Source organism: Cetorhinus maximus, chromosome 8 (genome assembly GCF_964194155.1).
Source record: "Cetorhinus maximus chromosome 8, sCetMax3.hap1.1, whole genome shotgun sequence".
In the NCBI taxonomy this organism is placed as follows: domain Eukaryota; kingdom Metazoa; phylum Chordata; class Chondrichthyes; order Lamniformes; family Cetorhinidae; genus Cetorhinus; species Cetorhinus maximus.
Window position 1 is genome coordinate 129,718,338 of NC_135886.1, and position 23,745 is coordinate 129,742,082.

General features: G+C 46.9%; 1 protein-coding gene across 3 annotated transcripts in view; it reads left to right on the plus strand.

Annotated features, from left to right (window-relative positions):
* Positions 1-23,745, plus strand: part of rxfp2l (relaxin family peptide receptor 2, like) — a 155,835-nt gene that overhangs the window by 92,270 nt on the left and 39,820 nt on the right. For all 3 annotated transcript variants that reach the window (XM_078547594.1, XM_078547595.1, XM_078547596.1), the window contains 2 exons: positions 3,371-3,442; positions 19,729-19,800. In XM_078547594.1, the coding sequence (XP_078403720.1) occupies positions 3,371-3,442; positions 19,729-19,800 (144 nt within the window). The remainder of the gene's footprint in view (positions 1-3,370; positions 3,443-19,728; positions 19,801-23,745) is intronic.

The following is a 23,745-nucleotide window of genomic DNA, read 5'->3' on the forward strand; positions in this document are numbered from 1 at the left end:
ATGAAGAAAAACCTCTGTGGTAGACTCACTGGGTAAGATTTTCATCCCTGTTTTCAGACAGGAATGGGGTAATAGTGAGCATGAGACGTGCAACACTTAAACACACCATTCCCGCTGACATACGGCTCACTGCAGTTTCAGGGTATGCCAGGAAATAGGTGAGCCGCACACAAAAGAAACAGGAAGGGGCCTAATTAAATATGCAAATCATTGTACAATGATAAATGAGGGAATCTGAAGCAATTTTGATGTTCACTTGTTATGACCAGGTGAGAAGGGGTGAACTGGCTCCTCTCTATTCAACCTCCTTGGTTGGGTCACAACAAAGGGTTTGAGTTTCTTTTTCACGAGGATATGCCTTTTCCAAATCAGAATGTATTTAACTATTTAAGCTGTAAGCAATAAGGAGCCAATCAAACAAGGTTTTCTTGAGTCAAAGAAACAGCAAATTTATTAACCACTAAACCCAAGACACTACCTGTGTCACTTGCAATCTCTCTCTAGTGGCTGGGCAGACTTGCCTTGAATTACTTCACACATTGTGTATTTCTATGAGGCTTTGGGTGGCTGCCACAGTCGGACAGATTGTTTAATTATCCAGTACGTTGCATTTTTAATGTCTCTTCCTTAGAGAGTTATGAGTTTCGATGGGTGTCTGGATTATAGGAAAGTCTCTCTCTTCACCTTGGAATGTTGCCTTGCATTTTTAAACAGTTTGCTCTGTCTCAGTTCAAATTGCAAAGTTTCCAGTCAGTTGAATGTTGAAAAATCATACTTTCAAAAATAAAGGGACATTGCCTCGTGATACACTAGACATGGAAAAACTCTCCAAACTCCACTCTGGGACTAAGTATTGAGCAACTAAACTACCAGCTCTTAAGGAAACCTCTAGTGAAAATTGGGGGGAAAATGCTATTCCAGGCCTAGGAGAATCTTCCCAACTGCTGCCAGTTCTTCTATGTCCCTTACTGCCCCAGGATTGTCTCTCAACCTCTCTCCCTCCATGTACTACCTCTGACTCAGCTAGAGTCAGTTGGCAAACTTTCTGTCAGCACTCATTCAGCTTTGGCAGTTCACTGAGAATATTCCAGTGAGACCTGACCATACAATTTGGCCAGGCCTTTTATCAATTCAATTGGACGAGTGGCAGGCTTGGAATCATCTCTTTGAAAAGTTACTGTATGAAGCTACCATATCTTCTCTCAACCCCTTTCAATCCCAGCTCCTGACTCTTCTTTGATCATAAACTCTGCACCGTCAATATCTCCTGTTCTTCCTAACTTGTTTCAACCCCTTTTTAAAACTAGCCTTTAAAAAACTCCCACCCTTGATGACTTTTTAACAATGCAAATTAGTATTCCATCTTCTTCCAATTTCTCTTGGAAGTCTTTTAGTGCTTCATTACTAGCGAACTGTTGCATGATTACTGTTCTGTGAATATGCTTAACTCCCCAGAGTCTGTCTAATCTGTTTCTGACCAGTCTACTATATGAAGGCTGTCCTGACAAAAGTCAGCAATGACATTTGTGTGTGTGAATACAACCATAACTAATTGTTCTTCAAATCCTGCAGAGCTTTCAACGTTTTTGGTCACTTTATTCTTCTCTGTGGTCCACCCCTGTGGCAATGCTTCTTTGTGGTCCCAGTCTTACCTGTTCCAACATGGTCACCTTCATTCTTCAAATAGTTCCTATTCCCTCGAGTCATGTACACAAGACTCCTTCTTATTCATCATGTGTCAGTCACCCCTTGATGATATTATCCCTAATCCCATAATTTCTATGTGGATGCTGATTTTCCCTATTCTTATCAGGACTATTGCTTTACCACCTGGCTGCCAATCTGCCTTTAAATCCTGGATTTATAGGAACAGGAGTAAGCCATACAGCCCCTTGAGCCTGTTCTGTCCTTCAATTAGATCATGGTTGATCTATTTCTCCATCTAACCCCTTGGTTCCATTATCCTAATACACTTGCCTAACAAAAGTCGATCAAACTCAGTTTTGAAACTTGACCACAGTCTCAACAACGTTTTGGAGGAGCGAGTTCCAGATTTAATCTTCTATACTCAAGGGAGTAGCCTTTGGAAACCTGTCTGCATCATTTAATCCCTTTAGCTCCGGTATCATTCTGTTGAATCTGCACTGCGCGCATTCCGAGGCCAATATATCCTTCCTGCCTACACCACAACCATCAGAAGAGCTGAAATTATCCTGCTCAGCTCTTTCCTGTATCTGTGTCTGATGCTGACTCCTTCAAACTTCCTGGCTGCTCAGTGAGGTCGAATCTGCAAGTCCCCAAAGCCAACTTTAACTCACTTAACTGAGACATACTTTTATGTTCCATAATATTGTTACTCTGGTAACTATCAAAAGGGCTGTGATCTGTGTGCAATAAAGCAAACCTTATTCAAACACATCAACTGAAGTATACACTCCATTAGCTTGATTTTTAGACCCTGACAGGGCCAGGATCGGAAACATGAGGTGCTAAAAATAGTGCCGTTGGCCTACGTCCTGTTTCCTTGATTCCAACCCACCCATGTGCCATTTTCACAAAGGCAGGATGCGAGGGTGGGTGGCAGGGGGGAATGTGACAAAGCCAACTGCCACACACAGTGGGTAACCAATCCAGCTCATTAAGGGCCACTTATGGCCAATTAAATGAGACTGACTGTGATTTTCCAGTTGACCTCCAGGTTCATGTAGGTGATGGGGCCTGGTTCAGCTGCTTGGATGCAACCTCCCGGTGGCAGTTCAGGGGATCAGTTCTCCAGGCAGAACTAAAGACCCTCCCTGTCTGCTAGGGTGCAACAATTGTCACAGACCACCCTTTGGAAGTGCTTGCCCACCCCCACGGTGGTTGCCTGGCTGCAAAATTAAGCCATTTTTCAGTTTAAATTTTAAAAAGTTGGAAAGTGGGCACCTCTATTTTGAAATGGCTTCTCCCTCTCCCACCTTCCATGGCAGCCTCTTCCTTCTTTTCGCCAGGGAAGGCCTTTGATTGGCACTCCTTAATTGGACAGTGAGCCCACCCTCTGGCCATTAATTAGCTGCTCTTGGGAATGCAGCAGGCCTGTTTCCCCTACAGTGCAGGATTCAGAAGCCTACAGTGGAAATCCAGTCTTGAATTAGTTGCCCGTGTTTTGTGCAGTCTTTAGAAAAATATTGGGTTGCTATGGTAATCTAAATTGAGTCCATTTTACATCCAGTTCAAATTTTATTTCTGTTCATTTTCTTGTCATTGAAGTTAATGAAAATGAGAATCAGACCCATTTTGCTTTATCACTTAAAGACCAATATTTTTACAAAGAGCTTGTAGCTTAAATTAGTGATTTTTCATTCTAATCAGAATATTTTCTTTCTTATAGGGTTCTCCGCAACAATAAAATCAGATATATTAAGGAAGATACGTTCTCAACAATGCCACTCATGGTAGAACTGTAAGTGTCTCTTTGGTTAAATCTTTTGACTATGATTCCTCAACCTTTTTCAGTTTAACAATCCACGGTACCCAATTAAAATTATAAAGGGAGACTTTCCTCTACCCCACTCCCAAATAGTGCCTAAAAATGAATGCAACAAAGAAAATAGACATTAAGCCTTTGTTATCATTCTGCTTCTGAACATCACTGAACATCTGTTAAAGCTTTTCTTTTATCTACACATAACTGTGCCTGAAGATGGTGCAGTAATGTGAACTACATGCAAATAAATGTCAAGAGTCTTTGTGCCAGACAGCGCAAGGGAAAACATAATCCATAAGAACCTGACACCACTGATTCCTCTGCTGTTGTTTGGGCACCATCAATCTGACAAGACAGGCTTGTATTATCAAGTTAGCTTTTTAATATACTTTTTCAACAAAAAAAATTGGCTTTGTGCTTCAGAATTTACTGCAGACTGACTTTTCACTCAGTGCTGAAGGCTGTCTTCAGTATTTTGCGCTTTATCTAATTTACTGTGATATGGCTTATTTTGGTAAAGATAACACGGATGAACCATAAGCCCACTTGACAGTTGCCAAAATCACTCACCTAGCCCTCTCCTGAGCCAGTAACAACAGCTTCTCAATCACAGAATAGGCAACTGCTCCCTCTATCACCTGCAACCTCGTCGATCATACCACCATTTCATGCGACCTCGCAATCTAGCCACCCCACTCTTCCTAATCCCGCATCATCATTCTCCACCCTAGACTTGCTTTCTCTGTTCTTTCACATGGTAATCCCTTCCTAGCAGCTCCCTCCAAGGCAGACTCCAGTGGCACCTGGGGTGCTTCTGCCATCACATCTATGTCATAGCATTACAAACCCATTCAGAAATTTTGAAAATATATCAGGACCACAGATATGTAATTCACATTCTCAGCTCAGCATTCTTCCTCAGAAACTGTCCAGATAATAATCCTGTCCCATTAACTGCAAACAAAAATAGAGTCATAAGAGCCATAGAGGTCTACAGCACAGAAAAAGGCCCTTTGGCCCACCGAGTCTGCGCCGGTCAAACAAATACCTAACTATTCCAATCCCATTTTCCAGCACTAGGCCCATAGCCTTGTATGCTATAGCATCGCAAGTGTATATCCAAATACTTCTTAAATGTTATGAGGGTTTCTGCCTCTACCATCCTTTCAGGCAGTGAGTTCCAGATTCCCACCACCCTCTGGGTGAAAAAATTCTTCCTCAGGTCCCCTCTAAACCTCCTGCCCCTTACGTTAAATCTATGCCCCCTGGTTATTGATCCCTCCACCAAGGGGAAAAGTTCCTTCCTATCTACCCTATCTATGCCCCTCATAATTTCATACACCTCAATCATGTCCCCCCTCAATCTCCTCTGCTCCAGGGAAAATAGACCCAGTCTATCCAATCTCTCCTCATAACTAAAACTCTCCAGCCCAGGCAACATTCTGGTAAATCTCCTCTGTACTCTCTCTAGTGCAATCACATCCTTCCTATAATGCAGATTTTGGAACTGCACTCAATACTCTCGCTGTGGCCTAACCAGCGTTTTATACTGTTACAGCATAACCTCCCTGCTCTTATATTCTATGCCTCCGCTAATAAAGGCAAGTATCCCATATGCTGTCTTAACCACCTTACCTACCTTTCCTTGGACATGCACACCAAGGTCCCTCTGATCTTCGGTACTTCCCAGGGTCCTACCATTCATCGTGTATTCCCATGCCTTGTTTGTCCTGCCCAAGTGCATCACCTCACACTTATCCGGATTAAATTTCATTTGCCACTGATCAGCCCATCTGACCAGCCCGTCTATATCCTCCTGTAATCTAAGGCTATCCTCCTCACTATTTACCACCCCACCAATTTTCGTGTCATCTGCGAATTTACTGATCAACCCTCCTACATTCAAGTCTAAATCGTTTATATATACCACAAACAGCAAGGGACCCAACACCGATCCCTGTGGAACCCCACTACACACAGGCATCCAGTCACAAAAACACCCCTCGACAATCACCCTCTGCTCCCTGCCACTCAGCCAATTCCGGATCCAATTTGCTAAATTGCCTTGGATCCCATGGGCTCTTACCTTCGTTATCAGTCTCCCATGCGGGACCTTATCAAAAGCCTTGCTGAAGTCCAAGTAGACTACGTCAAATGCATTGACCTCATCTACACACCTGGTCACCTCTTCGACAAATCCAATCAAATTGATCAGACATGGCCTCCCCTTAACAGAACCATGGTGACTGTCCTTGATTAATCCCTGCCTCTCCAAGTGTAGATTAATTCTGTCCCTCAGAATTGCTTCCAATAGTTTCCCCACCACTGAGGTTAGACTGACTGGCCTTCTAGCTCCACACACAAATTACCACTGTGGTCCTTAATGGGCCCTACTATTTCCCTAGTTATCCTTTTACTCTTAATATACTTGTAAAATAAATTTGGATTTTCCTTTATTTTACCTGCCAATGTTTTTTCATGCCCCCCTTTTGCTCTCCTAATTTCCTTTTTAAGTTCCCGCCTACACATTCTATACTCCTCTCAGGCTTCAGCTGTTTTGAGCCCTTGGTATCTGCCATAAGCCTCCCTTCTCTTTATCTGATCCTGTATATCCCTCGACATCCAGGGTTCCCTGGATTTGTTGGTCCCACCCTTTGTCTTTACTGGAATATGTTGGCCCTGTACTCTCCCTATTTCCTTCTTGAATGAGTCCCACTGCTCTGACGCAGATTAACCTAAAAGTAGCTGTTCCCAGTCCACTCTGGCCAAATCATTTCTGATCTTATTAAAATCGGCCTTCCCCCAGTTTAGAACTCTGATTTCTGACCCATCCTTGTCCTTTTCCAAAACAACCTTGAATCTAATGGAGTTATGATCACTATCTGCAAAATGCTCCCCCACTGATACCTCTACCACTTGCTCGGCTTCATTCCCTAAAATTAAGTCCAGGACCGCTCCCTCTCTTGGAGGAGCTTCTATGTACTGGCTTAAAAAGCTCTCCTGGATGCATTTTAAGAATTCTGCTCCCTCTAAACCTATCACACTATGACTAACCCAGTAAATGTTGGGGAAGTTGAATTCCTCCACTATTACTACCCTATTATTTTTACACTTCTCTGAAATTTGCCTACATATCTGCTCATCTATTTCTCTCTGACTGTTTGGGGGCCCGTAGTACACTCTCAGCAATGTGATTGCTCCTTTTTTGTTTTTCAGTTCTACCCATATGGCTTCATTTGAGGAGCCTTCTAAGATGTCATCCCTCCTTACTGCTGTAATTGATTCCTTGATCAATATTGCGATACCCCCTCCTCTTTTACCTCCTTCCCTGTCTCGCCTGAAGACCCTATATCCTGGAATATTGAGCTGCCAATCCTGCCTCTCTCTCAACCATGTCTCTGACAGCAATGACATCATGCTTCCATGTCATAATTTGTGCCCTCAACTCATCTGCCTTATTTGTCAGACTCCTTGCATTAAAATAAAGACCATCCAAACTTTCTTGTGCCTTAACTGGCCTATAATTTCTATGCCTTCCAGACTCACTTGCTCTCTCTTCTAATTTTGGCTGTGCATCTCCCCCTACTGAACCTCCTCTCAGGATCCCATCCCCTGCCAAGTTAGTTTAAACCCTCCCAACAGCACTAGCAAACCTCCCCACAAGGATATTGGTCCCATTCCGGTTCAGGTGCAACCCGTCTGCTTGTACAGGTCCTACCACTCCCAGAAACGGTCCCAATGTCCCAGAAATCTAAAATCCTCCCTCCTGCACCATCTCTCCAGCCACACATTCACCTGAACTAACCTCCTATTTCTATACTCACTAGTACGTAGCACTGGAAGTAATCCAGAGATTACAACCTTTGAGGTCCTGTTTTTTAATCTGCTACCTGGCTCCATAAATTCTGTTTGCAGGACCTAGTTCCTCTTTCTACCTGTGTCGTTGGTATCAGTATGTACCACGATCTCTGTCTGTTTGCCCTCCTCCTTTAGAATGCCCTGCAACCAACCGTTCAGTGACATCCTTGACCCTGGCACCAGGGAGGCAACATACCATCCTGGAGTCATGTCTACAACTGCAGAAACGCCTGTCTGTTCCCCTTACTATCGAGTCTCCTACCACTATTGCTCTTCCCCTCTTTTTCCTCCCCACCCCGTGCAGCTGAGCCACTCAGTGCCACGAGCATGGCTGCACTCCCCAGAGGAACCATCACTCTCACCATTTTCCAACTCAGAAAAACAGTTCTTGAGCAAGATGCACCCTGGGGATTTCCTGACTCCCTGCCTGACACCTTTCTTCTGACTGATGGTCACCCATTCCCTCTCTGTCTGCACTTCCGTAAGCTGTGAGGGGACCACGTCTAAAACCGTGCTATCCACGAAAGTCTCAGCCTCACGGATGCACCTCAGTGCCTCCACCTGCCGCTCAAGCTCCGAAACTCGGAGCTCAGGTAGCTGCAGCTGGTGGCACCTCCAGCACACGTGGTCGGTCAGAGTACAAGGAGCATCCAGGACTTCCCACATGTTGCAGGTGGTACATAACACGGGACTGAGCTGCCCTGCCATGCCTCTAGTTGAAAAAAAAACCCTTACTTTAAGTTAAATACAGTTTTAAAAAAAAGTTAAATTATTTATGTACTTTAAATAAAAACTAGAACCCTTACCTTTCCTTAGCTTAATCTATTTTCAACTGGAGAAAAACTAGAGAAAAAAACTGGAGAAAAACATTTACCCGCTACTCACCAATCAGCTCTCACCTTTGTGCTGATGTCACTTTTTGAAGTGACTGCTTCACTGTGATGCTGACTGCAGGACGCTCTTCCCAGACTGCTTTACCGCAATGCTGACTGCAGGACGCTCTTCCCAGACTGCCTGTCAAAGGCCTTCTCCTGATCCAAGCTGATGAGGCAGGTATCCACACCCCTGTCCTGTACATAGGCAATCGTATCCCTGAGCAGCGCCAGGCTGTCAGAGATCTTCCTGCCTGGCACAGAACAGGTCTGGTCAGGGTGAATCACCAATTCCACAGCGGATTTGACCCGATTGGCGATGACCTTGGACAGAATCTTATAGTCCACATTCAACAGTGAAATGGGTCGCCAATTTCTAATTTCCTCCCTTTCCCCCTTGTGCTTGTAGATGAGGGTGATGATGCCTTTCCTCATGGATTCTGACATACTACCGGCCAGGAGCATACTCTCGTACACTCCTAGCAGGTCTGGGCCGATCAAGTCCCACAGAGCCGAATACAACTCCGCCGGCAAGCCGTCGCTTCCGGGAGTTTTACTCTTCTCGAAGGACTCAAGGGCCTTAGTCAGTTCATCAGGAGTTAGCGGTTTGTCCAGGCTCTCCCGCGTACTGTGGTCTAAGACCTCCGTGATAGAGGACAGGAAGGACTGGGAGGCCGTGCTGTCCGTGGGCTTCACGTCATACAATCCGGCATAAAAGGATTTGCTGATCCTCAGAATGTCGGACCGTGATGACTTTACTGAGCCGTCTTCTTCCTTCAGGCTGCTGATCACAGAGCGCTCTCTGTGTACCTTTTGGAAGAAGAAACGTGAGCACGTCTCATCCTGCTCCACGGAACGGACTCTGGAACGGAAGATGATCTTGGAGGCCTCCGAGGCAAAGTGCGAGGCTTGCTGGCCCTTCACCTCTTGGAGCTCCTCCTTGACGTCGACCCCCATCGACTGCAGCCGCAGCAGATTCTGCATCTTTTTCTGGAGTCGGGACATTTCCCTCTGTTCCTTTCTAGCTTTCTGGGTGCCTTTGAGGATGAAAAACCTCTTGATGCTTCCCTTGATCGCTTCCCACCAGTGTGTCAGGGACTCAAAGAGGGGTTTCACGGTTCTCGCTCTTCCCAGACTTTTTTTTTTTTTGTAAAAATATACTTTATTCATAAAATATCTTCAATCACATTCCAAACCATTTCAATAACAACATTACAAGGGTACAATCCAGGTTAAACTTTTACAAAATGTATCACCAGGTGCATCAGTACAAACAATATTACAATCATTTACAGCCTTTCATTTTGATCTGTACAGCCCGAGGGGCTCTAAACAGTTCCCAGTCTCTCGGTGCGCTGTGGTAGAAAGGTCTTAGACAGCGACCCTTCCCCATTGCGCCTTTGCGGCAGCTGCCCCAAGCTTTAGTGCGTCCCTCAGCACGTAGTCCTGGACTTTGGATTGTGCCAGTCCGCAACAATCGGTCGGGGACAACTCTTTGTGCTGGAAGACCAACAAGTTTCGGGCAGACCAAAGCGCGTCTTTCACCGAGTTGATGATCCTCCAGCTGCAGTCGATGTTTGTCTCGGTGTGTGTCCCTGGGAACAGCCCGTAGAGCACAGAGTCCTGTGTCACAGAACTGCTCGGGATGAACCTCGACAGCAACCACTGCATCTCTCTCCAGACTTTCTTTGCAAAGGCACAATCCACAAGGAGGTGAACAACGGTCTCTTCCCCACCACAGCCACCTCGAGGGCAACGTGCAGAGGGGGTGAGCCTCCTGGCGTGTAGGAAGGATCTGACGGGGAGGGCCTTTCTCACCACCAGCCAAGCTACGTCTTGGTGCTTGTTGGAAAGTTCTGGCGATGAGGCATTCTGCCAAATGACTTTGACAGTCTGCTCGGGGAACCATCCCACAGGGTCCACCCTCTCCTTTTCCCTCAGGGCCTCTAGGACGTTACGTGCTGACCACTGCCTGATGGACTTGTGGTCAAAGGTGTTTTTCTGCATAAATTTTTCCACCAGGGACAGGTGGTACGGCACGGTCCAACTACTTGGAGCGTTCCGCGGCAGCGTGGCCAGACCCATCCTTCGCAACACCGGGGACAGGTAGAACCTCAGCACGTAGTGACACTTGGTGTTTGCGTACTGAGGGTCTACGCACCGCTTGATGCAGCCGCACACAAAGGTGGCCATCAGTATGAGGGCGATGTTGGGCACGTTTTTTCCCCCTTTATCTAGAGGCTTGTACATCGCGTCCCTGCGGACACGATCCATTTTCGACCTCCAGATAAAGCGGAAGATGGCTCGAGTGATCGCCATCGCGCAGGAGTCTGGAATGGGCCAGACCTGCGCCACGTACAGCAACAGCGAGAGTACCTCACACCTGATGACCAGGTTCTTACCCGCAATGGAGAGGGAGCGTCGCTCCCACATGCCCAGTTTCCTTTTCACCATAGCCACTCGCTCCTTCCAGTTTCTAACGCATGCCCCGGTCCCTCCGAACCATATCCCCAGCACCTTCAGGCCGTCAGCCCTGACAGTGAAGGGGACAAAGGATCGCTCTTCCCAGACTTTTTTTTTTTTTTTTTTTTGTAAAAATATACTTTATTCATAAAAATCTTCAATCACATTCAAAACCATTTCAAAAACAACATTACAAGGGTACAATCCAGGTTAAACTTTTACAAAATGTATCACCAGGTGCATCAGTACAAACAATATTACAGTCATTTACAGCCTTTCATTTTGATCTGTACAGCCCGAGGGGCTCTAAACAGTTCCCAGTCTCTCGGTGCGCTGTGGTAGAAAGGTCTTAGACAGCGACCCTTCCCCATTGCGCCTTTGCGGCAGCTGCCCCAAGCTTTAGTGCGTCCCTCAGCACGTAGTCCTGGACTTTGGATTGTGCCAGTCCGCAACAATCGGTCGGGGACAAATCTTTGTGCTGGAAGACCAACAAGTTTCGGGCAGACCAAAGCGCGTCTTTCACCGAGTTGATGATCCTCCAGCTGCAGTTGATGTTTGTCTCGGTGTGTGTCCCTGGGAACAGCCCGTAGAGCACAGAGTCCTGTGTCACAGAACTGCTCGGGATGAACCTCGACAGCAACCACTGCATCTCTCTCCAGACTTTCTTTGCAAAGGCACAATCCACAAGGAGGTGGACAACGGTCTCTTCCCCACCACAGCCACCTCGAGGGCATCGTGCAGAGGGGGTGAGACTCCTGGCGTGTAGGAAGGATCTGACGGGGAGGGCCTTTCTCACCACCAGCCAAGCTACGTCTTGGTGCTTGTTGGAAAGTTCTGGCGATGAGGCATTCTGCCAAATGACTTTGACAGTCTGCTCGGGGAACCATCCCACAGGGTCCACCCTCTCCTTATCCCTCAGGGCCTCTAGGACGTTACGTGCTGACCACTGCCTGATGGACTTGTGGTCAAAGGTGTTTTTCTGCATAAATTTTTCCACCAGGGACAGGTGGTACGGCACGGTCCAACTACTTGGAGCGTTCCGCGGCAGCGTGGCCAGACCCATCCTTCGCAACACCGGGGACAGGTAGAACCTCAGCACGTAGTGACACTTGGTGTTTGCGTACTGAGGGTCTACGCACCGCTTGATGCAGCCGCACACAAAGGTGGCCATCAGTATGAGGGCGATGTTGGGCACGTTTTTTCCCCCTTTATCTAGAGGCTTGTACATCGCGTCCCTGCAGACACGATCCATTTTCGACCTCCAGATAAAGCGGAAGATGGCTCGAGTGATCGCCATCGCGCAGGAGTGTGGAATGGGCCAGACCTGCGCCACGTACAGCAACAGCGAGAGTACCTCACACCTGATGACCAGGTTCTTACCCGCAATGGAGAGGGAGCGTCGCTCCCACATGCCCAGTTTCCTTTTCACCATAGCCACTCGCTCCTTCCAGTTTCTAACGCATGCCCCGGTCCAGACTGCTTCACCATGATGCTGACTGCAGGATGCTCTTCCCAGACTGCTTCACCATGATGCTGACTGCAGGATGCTCTTCCCAAACTGCTTCACAGTGACGCTGACTGCAGGACAGTCTTTCATTCTGGTCTTCCACTGGGCTTTAGCTGCACCTGCCCTTTAAATGGTACTCGTGCTTTTAAGGCTTCGGAAGCATCCAGGTTTCCTTTTCCCATGGCTGCAGCCAATAGTACATCTGCAGGTATGATAATATGATGCCTCCTTTATTCTAATTAGGCCCAAGAGCAGGTTTGGTTGCTGAGCTCTAGATTTTCTTCTGATGTACTCTGTACTCATTGCTCTTGCACATTGCCAGTAGAGAAAGATCACTTTCTAATATTCAAAGGATTAAAGCCCCACCTTCCCCCAATCCAACCACACTCCCTCATTATCTATGAACTCTCCATGACATTATCCAGTTAAATAGTACATTTGTAAAATGGGAGAAAAAATAATTTTCACAATTTGACCTTTTAATGTAAAATCTGAATGTACAGCTCAAAAGTATTTAATATTGACCTATTAGCTATTCAAATTTTAATATCCTCTCCACCAGTAGCTCAACTTTCAAGGTTACAAGTGTGAATAGATGAACCATGCAGATCAGGAATGGCCCAGATTTAATCCCTGTGTCTATGCTGAGTCAGCTTGTTGCCAGTGCAATAGGAGGATTACTACAACTTGCTTCACCACCTCCAGTCAGGCAGGGAAAAGTTGGCTACAATTCCCTATTTTGCCATCCAACAACCTGTGCGGGAACTGAGTGTAAATGTCACCTCGAGGCACGATCAAGCTAGGCTGTGTTCCCTAAACCATTGCCCCATTTCATGATTTAATATTAGCCCAACACACAATCAGGGTAATTAAAAGATAATTCTAAGCTAGAAGTGCAAGGCTGGAAAGTTACACGTTTGAGCACTTGCTGGATCACATTTCGGAAATTGTGCGCATCTTTCCAAACATTATTTTAAATGGTGGAAAATTTACTTGCCTCTCATACCCTCAGTTTCCAAAATACAAACAACTTACATTACATGGTGCCTTTAACGTAATAAAACATCTCAAGGTGCTCTGGTCCTAGCATTTTCTCATAGCTCAGATTCCTCACCTTGGTTTCATTCTAGCAAATATGTATTCCACTATCTCCAACGCTATTGTATTTCTTCAATATTAAGGAACCCAAAACTTCACATAGCATTCTAGATACAGCATAACCATTGTTTTGTACAGTCCTCATGATTTCTTCGCTTTAGTTATCAGTGTCTCATGAACCCCAAAGATCCCATTTGTCTTCCTAATACCTCTACACATCTAATACCTGTGCCTTCACACACACAATTATTAATTGGACAAGGTGTCAGAGAAGTGGAAGGGAGTGAATACCATCGAAGGAGGAGGTGATGGGGTGGGGTGGATAAAGTTTTAAAATGCAGGGAAAATAAAATCAAATTTGCCATAAGTCAGCCAGTCTCATCTGTTCAATTTGGTAAGAGGTATTAACAGACAAATGGGACATTTGGGGTTCATGTCTAGAAACACTGATATCTAAAGTGAAGAACTCATGAGGACTGTACAAAACAATGGTTATGCTGTATCTAGAATGCTGTGTGAGGTTTTGGTTTCCTCAATTTTGGAGAAATAAAATAGCGTTGGAGATAGTAGAATACCTAGTTACTGGAATGAAACCAAGGCGAGGAGTCTGAGTTATGAGAAAATGCAAGGACCAGAGCACCTTGAAACGTTTTATTCCGTTAAAGGCACCATAGATTGTAAGTTGTTTGTTGCTGTATTTTCTCAGATTGAGCTGAATGAGGGGAAGATTTTGATGGGTATTCAAAATGATGAAAGGATTGACCAAAAAGATCAGTTCTATTGTTTGCTTGGTAAATTGAAGATACAAGGCCATGACCTCAACTTAAGCATTAAACACGTCAGGAAGAAGCTTAGATGAAACTTTCTTTTTGCAAAGAGTTTTTGAGATGTGGATTGCTTTTGCCCTATGTAGTAATCTTATGTTCTATCCACTTTTCAACCTTGATAGGCTCCTGCATTGTAGACCTTAGCTTTGGGTTATTGGCTGTTCCACTTCATTTTTCTAATACTTTTTTCTCCCACTGGCACCCCACTTCTTCATGGCTCCTGACACTAGGTTCCAGACAGTGGTATAAACCATCATTCCTACTCTAACGTTTAAGTGTAGCTTCTTAAATGGTAAATAACTTAAGGCAGAATTTTCCCGTTGTCGCGTGGGAGCGGGCCCTGCACGTCCACGTGTAAAATGATGCGCAGTGACGTCGGGCAAGCGTCCAAACGTCACCGTGTGCCATTGTGATATTTCGCTGGGCATTGATGTCCAACGCGCGCCTGCCATTAATTAATGGGCCACTTAAGGCTCTTGAGTGTTTAATCGATGCCGATTTTTCGGCGCCCGTGCAATCTTTGAGTCAGCGCACGGGCACAACGGGCAGGCGGGTAGGACACCTCACCCATGGGCGGCATAAGAGGGCTCACTGGGGTCGTGAATGTGCACAGTCAAGTATTTATTTTTGAAAGTTTTTCAAACTAACCTGTGTGATCGGCGGTACTTCAAAGCGCATACCATCTGCTTTGTCTGGATTCTTAATCTTCAGGTCAGCACTCTGCAGCGAGGAATCTTTTCTGGGCCTGCAGGTTTCAGGAAGCCTTCCCTTAGCCTGGGAATGGGAGCTGAACTGTCCACTGGAAGCAGCTCCTCTGAGGAGGAAGTGAGGGCTAGAAGGGAGAGGAGGCCAGGAGTCCACATTCAGCCTCCAGGGGAGCCACCTTTGGGAGGACAGGCGCAGGCACAATGGGTGCAGGACCAAGAGGCAGTCCAAGGTGGAAGGGGCCACAGAAGACGCCACTATCCTGCTGCCAGGGTATACAGGTGGCGAAGCAGCTACCTCAATATGTCTGAGGTGCAGTGCCGAAGGAAGCTCCGTCTCTCAAGGGAGACAGTCAACTATATCTGTCAGATGATTGGGCCTGAGATCTCCCCTAACTGTGTGGGTGGACACCCCATGCCAGTGGCTCTAAAGGTCACAGCTGTCCTCAACTTCTATGCCTCTGTCTCCTTCCAGAGATTGGTGGATGATCTTTGTGGTGTCTCCCAATCAACTGTCCACACTTGTGTCAAGCAGGTTACAGACGCTCTGTTCAGGCGTGCATTGACCTTCATCCACTTCCGTTGGGACCAGGCAAGCCAGACACAGTGAGCCAGAGGCTTCGCGGCCATTGCTGGTTTCCCTCGCATCCAGGGTGCAATAGACTGCACACATGTGGCCATCAAGGTGCCAGTTGAGCCCGGTGCCTTCGTCAACAGGAAGGGTTCCACTCCATGAACGTGCAGATAGTGTGTGATCACAGGATGCTGATTTTACAAGTCTGTGCAAGGTACCTAGGCAGTTCCCAAGACACCTACATCCTCAGACACTCCCAGGTGCCAGGGCTCTTCAGTGCTCCAGCTCGACTTGATGGATGACTGCTGGGTGACAAGGTCCATCCCCTCAGAAGGTGGCTCATGATGCCTCTCCACCATCCAAGAACAGAAGCTGAGCAACGGTACAATAGGAGCCACGGCACCACAAGGGCTGTGGTAGAGAGAACCATCGGTTCTCAAGATGCGCTTCCAATGCCTGGACCGCTCAGGGGGCGCACTCCAGTGCTCTCCAGATCGTGTCTTGCTGATAGTGGTTGCATGCTGCGCTCTCCACAATCTTACGCTGGAAAGGGGGACGCAGTGGACGATGAAGACATCGACGCAGTGGCTGCAACTGCACACGATGAGTCCAGCAGTGAGTCCGAGGATGAGCACGCACAGGGAAATGCTAAGGGGCTAGATGCTGACCCGGACATATTCCAAGGAGGCAGGGACACCCAGGAGGCTTTAATCCAACGAACCTTCAGCTAGCACATCACAGATGGTCCACCGGGACAAGCCTGGGCTGTCAGCTCAATACTCGACATCTAAGTGCAAATTCTGCCAGGTCAGCAACAGTAACTAAGGGCCTTGTTAATAAAGCTGAATGTCCAGCAAAGCACTCATTACAGTTTTGGAAACCATACACATGCAGAAGAGGCACCCTCAGCCATGGTGACATATCTGAATTTAATGTGTCAAGCAAAGCAACTTATTACAAAAAAAAGACAATAGTATTACAAATCAAATAAAATCATAAGGGCCTCATCTCAGGCAAACACAAAAGCACCAGTGAAAAACCCATGGTGTGCCTAAGGTGCCTTATGCTTTCATTTCCGGGTGCTATGTCTTGGTGCTGCCCCATCGCTGGGTGTGGCATCTGAGACAGCCTGCTGACTCTGCTGTCCTGTTGGCCTTGATGACCTTGGTGGTCGTCCTCTGGCCTGTGGAGCCTGTGCTGGCCCCGCCTGGGAGGGAGCTACCAGTTCCACAGCTGGCATCTCCCCAGTCGTAGCAGCCTCACTGAATGGTACGATCACTGGGAGAGGGGCGTAGGAGCTCCCGCCCTCATCCGGAGCTCCTTGAGAGGAGCTCGCAGAGACGACAGGCAGCTGCTGCGCCAACGTGAGGTCGCTTCAGACCTCTCTGCTCACTGTGGATGGATGGGCACCGAGCTGGGAAACTTTGATGCCCACACCATCTGCCACACTGGCACTGACCATCTGAGGTCAGTGCCGATGTGAGGGCTTGCTGGTCAGAGCGCATCCCCAGGAAGACCTGACGGGTCTCCTGGAGTTGGCTCTCCATAAGAGCCACCACTCTCTCTATGGAGGATGCATGTGGCTCATTGCATCGGTGATCATCCATGTCAACTCCTCCGCCACAGAGACCAAGCCAAGCATAGCCTCATGTATCTCGCCCAGATGCTTCCGCACACCCGGCTGCATTCTCTGCACCCACTGCATCGCGAATGACTCCAGAGGCACATCAGGTACTGACTGAGCATATGCCTGGTCCCCTGCAGTCCTCCAACTGCTGGCACCATGGGCACTCTCTGACTCTGCCAGCTCCTCCAATGACTGTGAAATGCTCTGACCGCTGTGCTCCGGGACACTAGCCGTTGTTCGAACTCCCACCGAGGTGCTAGTATCTGCGCTGGTGCCTGCCTCGCAGAATTGGTGTGACGCTGGTGAGACTTCAGGCCCCTCAGGTGTAAGAGGGGGCCTCTAATGCTCCTCCTCCCAGCCTTGCTCCGATAATGTTGAAAGGAAGAACAAGGACAGTGGATCACTTAGCATGGAGACAATGACAAAGTCCATCCTGTCCCCTGGATCAGTATGCGCTCATCCTTCCATAACCAATGGTCAAGCCATGTTGCAAAATTTAATCAGTTAACATTCAACAGTGTTATGGCTGTTGGGAGGACAATGTTGACCTCAGTGTTGGGCATAAATACCTGGCTATGGCACCCCAGCCTCACCAACACCAGTGGACCTGGGTGCATGCCGCCTCTCCAGATCTAGGGCCTCCTGCTCAAAACGGCTTAGAATGGCAATCTGCGTCTGGATGTCACCAGTCCTCGCACGCTCTGCCGCGTTATGAGCATTCTTCTCCTGAAAATGAGAGAAGAGCATTGATTGATTAGTGCAAATTGCACATGGACTCTGTTCGCGCATGGCCCACCCCGACCAGAGTGGGACATTGCAGGGCTCCAGACCTCCTCACCCCACTGCTGCCAAGCACTTACACAAAGATGCTAGGCCTGCTCCCCATTCCCCCACCCCTCCCTTGGGCACATGCTGCCTACATCACATTAGGCACCGCACGGTATATCCTTCCATAAGAAGGAGGCGTAAGCACGTGGAGCGCAGAGTGCAGCAGATGGTTCGTTGCTCCCCTCCCACCATCTTATCAACTGACTTGGACATGTCCTGCAGTTCAAGCACTGCTCCTAGGTGCAGCTCCTCCAGGTTGCCCCCACACCTGTCGTGTGGGACTCAGTGTAACACATGCTGCCGGGGCAAAACACATCTCCTCATCACCCTCTCAGGCTGACCTCAGCATGGGCAATATCTGCTTGCCCACCCAGCAAAGGACAAATGCCGTCAATGATTCAATGCAGTCACGACACTTGGACTTGGGGTCGGGGGGTGTAAGCTGACCTGCTTGGTTACATGCCCAATGCCAACATGGTACTCACCCTGCCAGAGCGCGACAAGTCGTTGAAGCGCTTGCGACACTGGATCCAGGTGCGCCGCACCACATCGCGGGTGCTCACCACCTCCACCACCTCCTCCCAGGCACACTTCGTCATGTGGGGGAGCCTCCTCCTCCCATCCTGGGGGACCAGCACCTCCCGCCATGCTGCCACCTCCTCGCGGAGGGTAGCAAGGCAGTCATCCGAAAAACGAGGGGCATACTGGCCCCCTCAGCGCCACCCTCCGGCCTGGCCTGTCTTGCTGCCCTACCCTCCAGCCTGGCCTGCTCCACTGGCCTACCCTCCGGACTGGCCTGCTCACCAGAAGCCCTCTGCAGTGGCCTTGCATTTGCCATTGTGAGCAGCCTAGAAAAGGCTGCCAAGCCTTCATTTAAACAGGCTGCCAGGTCGCCATTGGACCCAGCGGTCTGTGCATGCCTGCCACCGCCCGCCCACTCCAGCTATCCTTGGGAGTCGAGAAATACGCTGGGCGGGCCTTAAATGGCCTGCCCGCGTAAAATGGCAGCGTGGACCCAATTGCAGGCAGCAATCAGGTCCGCCGCCACATCCCCCCCCCCCCCCCCGCCCCTGCCCCTGCCAACTGGAAAATTCAGGCCTTAATGTTGCAGCTGAGTGGATCTTTGGTGTGTCGCTATTGAAAATCTAAATTTTTTGTTTGTAGACCCCATCAATGACGCTTTTGCATGCTGTCCTGAAACTCATGGCACCAGCTAGATATTCTACTGTCTACAACTATTGATTCACCTCAGAATCTCCACCATCTGGCAATTGGCACCACCATGCCTGAAAATGCAACAATGTCACAGACATTTAGTCATCCACAACATATCCCACTTCTCTGGGGAATAATTGTCCCTGGTTCTTTTCTCTTCGACTTCCTTAGACATGTGCTTCACATGTTGTCCATTTCACTCTTTATTTTTAACATTGCCATCACTTTCTTTATATTGAGCATCCTTTTTAATATTATGTCAGTTGAAAAGATCTCTAACTCTATAGCCAACTTTGTTAATAGTTTAAAGATTTACTCCCTCTAGATTGGTTGGCAGGTAGTTGGCATGCCCAACATCCTCTTCACAATGCTTCTCTTGAGCTAACTGCTGTAAGTGGCTTGGGCTGACTCATTTAAATTATCTTCAGAGCCTCACCAAATCTCCTGTCTGGCTGGCTGTTCAGGGCAGGCAGCACTGCAGTATCCTGGTGAGCATGATGCACACATCCTGGCCTTACAAATGAAACTATCACTATGATTGGGAATGGGATCTCCATCTTTGGGCTAAAGTGGATATGAATTTAGCTTCACCACACTGGTACCATCAGAGAAGATCCCCAGAAATTCAGCTCAATGTGTTTTGTGCTGCACTGATTTATTCAAAGGGTTTGTCTGTTCCGTTTTTTAAGGGACTTGTCTTCAAATCAGATTCAGGAGTTGTCTCCCTTGGCATTCAGAGGCTTTGAACATCTCCAACAGCTGTAAGTTACTGAATTTCTCAATGTTCATTCCTTTCCTAATATTCAGTCACACTTTGATCTCATCCGTCATTAAGTTGATGAGAAAACATGGGCCAAGAATTGGTCACTTGACCAGCCAAGCCTGTTCTTTCACAGATCCTGCACCATTTACTCTATCAAGTAATCTGTCTCAATAATTCTGTAGAATTTCTCCCAACCCTCAAAGGTAATTAAGCAAAGCTCCAAAATATTCATTCCCATTATTCATTCTTGATCAGTTGTCCTCCACAGATGGCAGATTATCATGTTTCAAGGAGATTTCTGCTGCTCTGTCCGTACTTACCCTACAGCCTCCAATCCCATTCTAAGTATAGCCCATTCTTAATGATGCCGCATACTGTTTGAGAAAGCAAATGATAGCCCCCTCGCCCCAAATTAAAATAAAAACAATGCATTTGTAGCACTCAGTTGCAATTAGCAACTGAACAATGGCATTGCTTCACTGATTGTGTTACAGTGACTTCTGTGTTTGAACTCAGGCAGTGGATTGCAGGTTGTAGGAATTAGTGTAAACTAAAATGACAAAATGTTGCACGTAGCTCCTTTGCAGCTAATGCTGGAAGAGAAATGGTGGGAGTTTGCATGAATGTTGTTTATGGATGGCAGCAAGCCAGAGTGAAATAATGGAGATAAAAAGATGGATGGATATTCATCAGTTTTGCTTAATTACTCTTGGAATCAATTATTTATACAGAATGTTCCCTCAGGGAATTAAGTGGTGGATAAAGTCCATAATAGGATAGGTTTTACTAGGTCTGGGGGAAACGTAGGGTTCTGTGGAGAATGAGTAAAACAGGCTGCAAAGCCTCTCATCTGTCACTTGTGTCTCTGGAGAGGTGTCAAATTATCTATTCTCATTCTGACTCAGTGAGGAAGAGGAAAGAGGAAGAGATGAGAGGAGAGAGAAGCATGAGAGGGAGAGGGAAAAAAAGGAAAAGCAAAGGGATTGAGAAAAGTAGATGCAACTTTATTTGGCTCAATGTGATTACCTGAGTAAGAAGAGGGAAGCAGGAAAAGCATCTAAAGGACTTCAATCATATATATATATAATATATATATATAAACACATCAAAAATATATAGCAAGATAAGTGCCATGTATGAGGCAAATCACAATCACAATCTGGAGCACTAGCCTGACGGGTCTGCAAAATGCAGCAACGATAAACATGAACATCACATATTCCTTTCCTTCCCATACATACATCAACATTTAAGAAGGTATTTTATTTTTATGCAACAGCAGTACTGACAGCTAAATGAATGCAAGTTCACACATGCCTTAAACACTCTATCGATCTTTCATCAGAGGGTCTGGAGGGAGAAATGTGATGTGGAGGCTGGCAAATCTGCACAATGGCCAGGTTTGCTGATGACACAAACATATGCAGCTGTGCAGTAAACAGTGTATATGGAAGTATCAAATTACAAAGAAATATTGATAGATCAAGTGGGGAAAACTGTAGCTAATGGATTTCAGAGTAGACAAATGTGAAATCCTAAAAAGGGTAGAACAGGGTACTTTCTAAATGGTGTAAAGCTAGAAACAGTGATGGTCGAAAGAGGTTTGGGGGTCCAAAAGGCTAATAGAATGCTGACCTTTATATCTAGAGGAATAGAATACAAGGGGATAAAAGTCATGCTTCCGGTATACAAAGCCCTGGTTAGACCACACCTGGAGTTCTGGGAACAGTTCTGGTACCATACATTAGAAGGGATATAATGGCCTTGCAGGGAGTGCAGTATAGATTTACCAAGCTGATATATGGACTCCCAGGCCTGAATTTTTGCGCAGACAGAGAGGCTCTCCGTCTTTGTGAAAATAGCTGCGGAGGCCCGGGTCTGAAAGTCCCGTCCCTGAACCCGACCCCCAATACTTTCGCAGGGGAGGAATGGATCTAAATAGCACATCTGTGGTTCACAGGCGCAACTGCACATGTTAAAGTGCCTGATCTGATTTTGGCTGGTGGGATGTCCAAAACACGACTTGTGCACTTTAGACCTGGGAGGAGAAAGTCCAAAGTAAGTGGTGTTATTTGAAGACGTAGGGTACTCTTTTGCATATGGTCCTGGGATGCCTTTGAGAGAGGGAAGGTACCCTTTCGGAGAGATAAGGTGTCCCTTGAGGTTATTAAAAATAGACATGAATGTGCATAAAAAGTGGGATAAACTCATTGGAACAGCCAAGCTCATTGGAAAAGTCAAAGGGAGCTGTCAATCTGTCAAGGGATTTAAATCTCTTGCCCTTTAAATATTTGAAAAAATGGCCGGTAGTTTTCAAAAAAATTGGTGCTTGCTATTTCACACTGTCTGTTGACATAAGCCTGAGGGTTGGCATTATAGGATTAATGTTGCATGACTGATTTCACAACCTATCATTATCACAGTGCGTTGCCTGTCAGTTCACAGTCTGCTTGACATCTCCAAGTGCTTATAAAGTCTTTGAAGTGGGACTATGAACACAAATTCTGTTGTTATAAGGGATTCAGTATTTGAAGGAAGTTAAACGTAGTGAATGGGTTTTTATCAATGAATTTATTTGTTTTTAAATAGTGAATTCATCAATAGACACTTAAGAACTTTATTCAATTTCATCTTGGTTCTTGATGTCTGCCTATGGCGGTGAGTTGGCATGGAGGCTAAGGGCAAAGGATGATGGGTTTGGGGCATGGGTTGTCATGAGTTGGCAATAAGCTTGCGTAGGGGCTATGAGGGGCCATGGGGGGGTGGATGGTGGAGTATAGGTTGGCAGGGATTTGGCATGGGTTGGCATGTGGGGGAATTTGAGGGGTGAGGGCTGGAGGGCTTTTTCATTGTTTTATTCAATTTTTCATGTCTTCAACAAATTGCTGAAGCATCGAAGCCAGCCTTCCTTCCAACCAGCAGCCTCTGAACTCTTTCCAGGGGCACCCGCCACAACTCCTATTTTCACTGGCATCCCTGCACCAAAAATCCAAACTTCTGTGGTACTTTTTCTGGGTTAGGTTTGCAGAGCCAGGAATTGTCCCAACACTGCACTCCAAATCCAGGAGCGAAAAATTAGACCCAAGGGTTAAATTGTGAGGATAGATTACTCAAACTATGGTTGTATTCCATGGTAATTTTTTAATATTCATTCATGTAATGTGGGCATCGCTGGCAAGGCCAGCATTGTTTCCCATTCCTAATTGCCCTTGAACTGAGTGGTGCCAGGCCATTTCAGAGGGCAGTTAAGAGTCAATCATATTACAGTGGATCTGAAGTCATACGTAGGCTAGACCAGACAAGGATGGCAGATTTCCTTCGATAAAGGACATTAGTGAGCCGAATGAGTTTTTAACAACAATCGATGATAGTTTCCTGGTCGCCATTCCAGATTTTAAATATCAGCTATCATGGTGGGATTTGAACCCATGTCCCCAGAGCATTAGGCTGGACAAAATGGACTTGAGGCATACTCCTGTTTCTATGGCCGGAATTTTACAACGAGGCAGTGGCCCCATCCCCTGGCCAAAAAGTCAGAAGCGAGCCTGCCTCTGCTTGGTCAGGTCACCCGCAACATTTAATGGCTGTAGGGCTATTAATTAGCTCAGAGTGAGACTTCTGCCACCATCTACGTAGAGAGCGGACCTGCGTGAGAAGGGCAGCAGTGGCGGGAGATAAAAACTGGTAGCAGAGAGGGAGGCCTAGCACACGGAGAGTGGATCTGCGTGAGAAAGGCAGTGGTGGCAGGAGATAAAACTCGGTGGCAGAGGGAGGCCCAGCACACAGAGGGCAGACCTGCGTGAGAAGGGCAGCAGCGCAGAAGATAAAAAAACAGTGGCAGAGAGCCCCTTCAACCTGTTTCTACCTGTCAGAGCTGAAGTGTGATGTCAACCAAAAACAGGTAGGTGATTGGTGGGTATCTCTTCCATGTCTCTTTTGCTTG